At 43.5% G+C, this 7,349-nt stretch overlaps 1 protein-coding gene and 1 long non-coding RNA gene across 2 annotated transcripts in view; both read right to left on the reverse strand.

The window, feature by feature from the left end:
- Positions 1 to 7,349, reverse strand: part of nphp4 (nephronophthisis 4) — a 425,525-nt gene that overhangs the window by 78,359 nt on the left and 339,817 nt on the right. The window contains exon 16 of the mRNA XM_079525926.1: positions 3,767 to 3,927. Within this exon, the coding sequence (XP_079382052.1) occupies positions 3,767 to 3,927 (161 nt within the window). The remainder of the gene's footprint in view (positions 1 to 3,766; positions 3,928 to 7,349) is intronic.
- Positions 915 to 3,096, reverse strand: LOC306940840. Its single transcript, XR_013792058.1, has 3 exons — positions 2,671 to 3,096; positions 2,359 to 2,417; positions 915 to 1,054 (listed from the first exon to the last, which is right to left on the reverse strand). It is a non-coding gene; the product is annotated as an uncharacterized lncRNA (long non-coding RNA).

The raw sequence follows: 7,349 nt of genomic DNA on the forward strand, positions 1-7,349 counted from the left end.
TGTTGTTGTGATGTCTATAAATGAATTTGACATGCCGAGTGTCTCTGATGCTTACAGCTAAAGACCTTTTTTGCTGTTTGTAACTGGAACACCCTCCACATAAACACCACCATTTTTCCTACCTCTGGTCCATAGCCCTGCAGAAGGCTATGGACCAGAGCTACATTTTTCCATATCAAGCTTCAAACCAAACATAAAAGCATTTAAAACCGGGAAAGCATCTGTATTAGCATTGGCTATTCAAAAATAGCAGATATACAAGCTCAGTGCGTCACTTGGTGCCGTGCTGCGAGCTTGTATACATTTGCTATTTTTCAACATTTTTGCAAAAATTACAAACCTTATTGTTTACCATATTGTCTCATGATTGGTCAGATAGGCCCATAATTGCATAATACTTTATTTGATGCAGGAGCTGAGGTCTCGGTGGCTGTCTTCGACTCAAGAGATGAAGAAGTGGCTTTCAAGGAACTCCCATGAAGTATACAGTATATTATATAGATACAATTTACTTTGTATGTTGCTGTTGTACACAATCTGGATTGATAAATCAATGTACTACTCTTAAGCCTTTACCAATATTGTCGTGCTTTTACTGAAGTACATTTTAAATTCTGGACTTTTACTTGTAACAGAGTATTTCTATATAGCAATATTGATACTTTACAAACTTTGCCTGTGTGGCCTTGTTTTTTAAACCTTATGTTACAGTACAATAAAACACATTCACTTATTCACTTATTTCCATTGTGGTCTTGTTTGCATTCAGATGTGAATGAGTATTAGGAATTGGTCAAAATGTATAAATACCATACGCCTACATGAGATAAAATAAAACAAACTTGCCATCAAATCAACTATCTTTTAATAGTACTGATTTACATAAATCTACAGATATATATAAAAACAGGGGTCTATGGTTGAACTGGAAACTAACAAACTAGATGTTCTATAGTCAGAGGTCACTGAGGCAGGTGGTTTTTCAGGCTTTCTGCATGATGACACGTCACTGGAGCTGCTTCTGGCCGAGACAGGACAGGAGCAGACGCACATGCTGTGGTGAGAGACGTAGAGTCAGTAATGGTGAAAGCACTCAAGGATTACTGGAATGGACGATTGAGTGTGTAGGCTATGTACAGTATGTTTCTTTACTGATCAAATGAGTAGGTAGGCTACAACTGAGTATCACATATCAATCATAATAATAAGCAGACTTGGCAACCTGACTGTAGAAAGTAACAGTACAGTAAAGAACTTGGGGGTCATTATTCTGAATTGAATTTTAATTCACACAATCATGTTACCAAGATTGCCTTTTTCACCTTTAGAAATATTGTATGAAACAGAGCCTGTCAGTCATTAGATGATGCAAAAACACTGATCCACGCCGTTGTTTTTTCTGGGCTTGATTACTGCAATGCACTTTATTCTGGACTGCCAAAGAAAACAACTGACCGATTACAACTTGCGGCAGCCAGAGTTTTAACTAAAACTAAGAGTGTCACGGCATTGGCTTCCGGTTGTTTTTAGGATTGATTTTACAATTATTGGTCTGCATCTGTGACCTACCGACCTACATGACTGCCTGCCTAGATATGTCCCAAACCACCCCCTCAGGTCCTCACAGCTGGCTTGCTCGATGTGCCTAACAAATGGCAACAAAAAAACACAGTGAAGCAGTTTTCAGCTTCTACGGGCCGACGGCGTGGAACAAACTCCCACTGTACCTTTGACAGGCAGTCTCTAGACATTTTAAAGCACAGCTCAAGACCACCTTATACACTCTTGCTTTTAGATTTATTCATGTCCTCACTATTGCATTACTGCCATTTCAATGTTTTATGCCTTGCGTTTATTTTTTTTCACCATTGCTCTGTAAAGCACTTTGAGCTGCATTGCATGTCATGAAAGGTGCGATACAAATAGTTTTATTATTATTCAGTGCAAGGCACTTTGCTTGTGTAATTTGTACAATGTTGTCATCAGTTTTATAGTTTGTTGATTACTTTTGATGCAGTAATGATCTTCTTTTTTCTTTTGAGATATTACAAAAGGTTAAAAGTCAATTCACTGTCATCTAGTGTGATTTACAGATACAATTCAATACTACAGTGTGAAACCGTCTGTGTGAGACACAGTAGGCCTATAGTATAAATGACAGTATATTTACTACATTTTACAGGACTTTGGTTGACCACTGACTGGTCTTTGTAAAAGCATATATAAATATATGAACCTTTATTGAAAATGATATGCCCTTGAGACGTGTCATCTAGTTTTCTAGGGGGTCAAACAAAATACAGCAAATACAGTAATGTGCTTTATGTATAAAGTTTGAGTTGAGTATGTATGGCTCACCATCAGTCCATCAAAGACATCTTCAGCTTCATCAGCCTTCTGTACCCATCTGGGCTGACCTAATGGACACAGGTATAACACTTGAATGTTTACATTGCTAGCCCTGAAACATACGAGCCCATGGCTAACATTGCTTCAGATGGCATGCCATACAGTTTTGAATTGAATTAATGAATAGTTGAACGAATAGAAGATGTTTGGACCGAAAAGTTGTAGGCTGAAGCCGTGCCTAGCCTCTGACACTTTATGTAAACAATACGGTGTGGCGACACACACGTACACAAATAAGCTGTAAATACATTGAACACTTACTTCAATCTGAATGTCCCTCTTCGTCCATCAGGCTTCGGTTGCAACTTCCAGTTTATTTAGGCATCCTGAACGCAGGTTCCCAGTAACACAGTCAACAAACACTATCTGGGCAGAAAAAACTTTTCCTGGGCAGAAAGGTTTGCATGTGCGACGCACTGGACCAGGGAAAGCTACTAGCTAGGTCGCTCCAGCAGGCAACAGTCCACACCTCCAGATGCAGCAACTAGCAGCTGCTCTTGTCCCCGTCACTGCATTTCTTCCTCCGTATATTTCTGGTTCATATAACGACCCTAACGCAGATTCTGCCAATATGTGTAAGGGAAAAATCCCCTGGAGCAGCCATACTGACTCGTTGTTTTCGTTTGTTGTTGTGTAGACAGGGGTGTCCTTCGCGGCTAGGCTAGCTACGGCAAGCCTACCTGTCCATTGTCCCTGTAGTTTCTGAAAGCCTACCGAGTGTCCACCACCTACGTCATTTTTGGACAAATACGTACATGGTGGACAGCTTTGGAAGTGCGCCCACGGAGCTACAGAACACCAATGATAATAAACGGGCGTATTTTAGCATATATGCTAATGATTAAAAACACACAGACTAGGTTGAATAGTGGCGAAGTGGTCCTTTAAGAGCGTCTGCTAAATGCCTAAATTGTAAATTGTTTAATGAATTAACGGCTGGCGTTAAAAGCGGTAATAGCAGGCTAGGGCTTTCACTTCTAGTGATTTTTACTAATTGACTAGTTGCCTAATTTAAAAAAGAAATCAACTAGTCAACTAGTAGGCCTATACCAACAAGGTCAACTAGTGGAGTCCTAGCTCAAAGCAGACCAGAGGTAGAAAACTGTCGTTCCCTGATGTCATCGCTAGGGACACATGCATCAGTAAGCCGGAACTGGGGATGGCAATGAAGGACTGGAAAGTCTGGCGTGGCATTGTGAAATCCATTATCTCGACCACGGTCAAAAAATGATGATGATGAGTGGATTTACTAGTCGACTAGTTGCTTAAAGCCCTATAGCAGGGGCGGTTCGACACTAAAGTGGGTGCAGAGTAAGTGCCATACTCGGGATGGGGGGAGGGGGGGGACTCGTCGTACCTTGAGCTCGATGGCCGTAGAGCCGATGAGGAGCAGGGAGCTGCTGTCCCACACGTCCACCTGCATGGTGTGCAGGGCCAGGTAGCGCAGGAACCAGCGCTTCTCGCCGGGCCTCAGGAACGACTCGTCGACCAGGAACTGGACCTGCAGCCCAGGGCAGCCTGCAGTACCACGGAGAATATAGAGGAGATGCTGCGGGTCAGTGGTGGGACAAAAGTACTGGACCTGCAGCCCAGGGCAGCCTTCAGCACCATGGAGAATATAGAGGAGATGCTGCGGGTCAGTGGTGGGACAAAAGTACTGGACCTGCAGCCCAGGGCAGCCTGCAGCAGCACGGAGAATACAGAGGAGATGCTGCGGGTCAGTGGTGGGACAAAAGTACTGGACCTGCAGCCCAGGGCAGCCTGCAGCAGCACGGAGAATACAGAGGAGATGCTGCGGGTCAGTGGTGGGACTAAAGTACTGGACCTGCAGCCCAGGGCAGCCTGCAGTACCACGGAGAATATAGAGCAGTTGCTGCGGGTCAGTGGTGGGACAAAAGTACTCCATTGTTTTACTAAAGTTAAACGTATATCAATACTGCAATGGTCTTATGTTCCCCCCTCGGCCCCCACACATGAAAAGCGTCTTTGAGTACCATGAAAAGCGCTATATAAGTCCCAGATATTATTATTATTATCAGAATGTACTTGGAAGTACCAAAAGTAAAAGTACTCATTGTGCAGAATGTCTCTTTTCAAGTTTTCAAATGTATACAAATCTTTCGGAAATAGCAGATCTACAAGCTCACAATGTGCCGCGATGCGCCACCTTGTGAGCTTGTAGATCGGCTATTTTTAAACGGATGAAATGTATATATGGCTGATATGTGGTTAATGCATGATTTAAACAATATATAATAATCAAAATATACAACGTAACTACACTTTTCAAATAAATGTGGTGAATGTAGTGGAGTACAATATTTGGATTTGAGATGTAGCGGAGTAGAAGTAAAAGTAGGTATTGGAAATACTCAATTAACGTACAAATGCCTCAAAAGTGTACATAAGTACAATTACTTAGTTACTTCAAACCACTGCCAATAAACTATGCTTCTATGCACCCACACGCAGGCACACACACGCAGGCACACACACACGCAGGCACACAAACGCTCGCTCAAACCTTTGTATGCACACATGCAGATGTTACAAGGCCACAGGCACACAATCACTTACACTGAGTATATGCAAATGCACGCACGCACATTCTTTCACAGCGAACGTTTTTAACTCAAGTCTTTGCTTCCGGGGGGTCCCTGGAACAACACATTTTAGGGATGGGGGTCGGTGGCCAATTACAGTTTAGTTTTTGGGGTCCTTGACATGAAATATTGAGCACCACTGATATAAAACGTAGGTATTTCAGAAAACTGTCAGGATTTAGAAGACATTTGTAGAATTGTCCTCAGCTCAAAATGGTTTAAGAGCATCTGCAAATGCCTCACACACACGCAGGCACACGCACACAAACGCTCGCTCAAACCTTTGTATGCACACATGCAGATGTTACAAGGCCACAGGCACACAATCACTTACACTGAGTATATGCATAAGCAAATGCGCGCACGCACGCACGCACGCACGCACGCACGCACGCACGCACGCACGCACGCACGCACGCACGCACGCACGCACAGAAAAAAAAGCCACCTGCTATAGAGCGCTGAAACTGTGTTGCATTCAGAACGGCATCCATTCTGTGCAACAGCAGCATCATCGACAACAACAACAGGAAGTGTGTTTCCTGCTATAGTGCAGACAATTCCATTTATTTTCTTATTATTGCTTATCAGTTTGGAATGACGGCGCATGACGCAGAAAGCTGTATAGATTTTAAAGAGCACCAACATAATACTCCCAAATGCATTTTATACTATTTTTACAGTGTGCCTTTTGCAGGAGTCATTGATCAGTCAGTCAGTCAGTGCAAACCGCTGGACGGATCAGCGCCAAATGTTTTATGCGCATGCGCGCGCGCTCACACTCACACACACACACACACACACACACACACACACACACACACACACACACACACACACACACACACACACACACACACACACACACACACACACACACACACACACACACACAAATTTGGAAAGTTGTAGATCTTTGCTTTCTCTTTTCTCTCAAAATCAAGTAATCCCAAAGCTTAGAAAACAGAAAGGAAATGCATTGCTTGACAAAAAAAAAAGGATAACTATGTATATCCTCCTCACCCAACCTTAGCGGAAGTGCGGAAGGCACGCTGCGTTGCTGCCACTCAAGTGACTACTGGCCAATCACACCACGTCTTTTCCGGGACTTATCAGTTCAAACGGTTGCATTTACTGTCTCAATGTCTCCCTTTTGACTTATACCTGTCCATTCAAATTTTAACACTCTAGACGGGCATGCCCCAAAGTTATTAGTGCAGACGCGCCTGGCAGCCGGCGAAAACTAGAGTTCTCACAGGCCCACCTGTCCATTCAAACTCTAGACGGGCCTGCCTCCAAGTTATTAGTGCAGCCGCGCCCGGCATCCGGTGAAAACTAGAGTTCTCACAGGCCCACCTGTCCATTCAAACTCTAGACGGGCCTGCCTCAAAGTTATTAGTGCAGACGCGCCCGGCATCCGGCGAAAACTAGAGTTCTCACAGGCCCGAAAAATTAAGGCCCAGCCCTACTTGGGCCCTCATCAAACCCTGTACAGTCAAGAGAATGTCCCCGCTACCAACCCTTAGATCTCCATATACTGTATGGAGCTGACCTGTTCTGACATTCCATATGTTGATCTGACCTCATCAAACGCTGTACACTCAATACATGCTCATTATATCATATGGCCAGTACAGAATTCATTCCATGTTGATCTGACCCCCCCCATGCCAAAGCGCCAACGCCAGGCCAGAAGTCTGCCGCCAACGAGGCGGATGCGTGCAACAAGGCGTGCAACGAGGCGGATGCTTCTCGCCCTCAGGCGTCTTACTGGTTTTACTACCGTACAGATGGGAATTAGCTTATGTTTATGACATCTTCAATTGATTCACTTCTTGTGAATTGAGCGTTCATTAAAGAACTGGTGAAATGAAAAAACGAATACATTTATTTTTCACACTTTTAGAGCATATCCGTGGTCATCATTATGGGCATACCTAACAATTGATGCCAACACAATTGAAAGAAAATCTATTTTTGTGTATTTTATAGTAGTAATAGTATCAACACACAAAAAAATATGAAAACATTATAGGTAAGAAAGTCTCCCTTGGGCAGCATGAGCAGCAGGATACGACCACTAGCCCTCTGCTGCCACAGCTGCAGTGAGTGAGATTCCAGCGTTCCGCAGCCTGAAGGCATTATGGGACCATCTGATGAGTTGTGAGGCCGTTTCAGATAAAAATGTCCGAAAATGCCATTTCACTATCGACTTTAATGCGTTCTCTCCGGTAAATAAACACATGAAGTAAAGTAAAGGCTGGCCACGTTATGTCTGAGAAGCACATTGGAACCACTCTGTACCCATTTGGATTACGATAACATTTTGATTAGTTT

Source organism: Electrona antarctica (genome assembly GCF_951216825.1).
Source record: "Electrona antarctica genome assembly, chromosome: 2".
Taxonomy (NCBI): domain Eukaryota; kingdom Metazoa; phylum Chordata; class Actinopteri; order Myctophiformes; family Myctophidae; genus Electrona; species Electrona antarctica.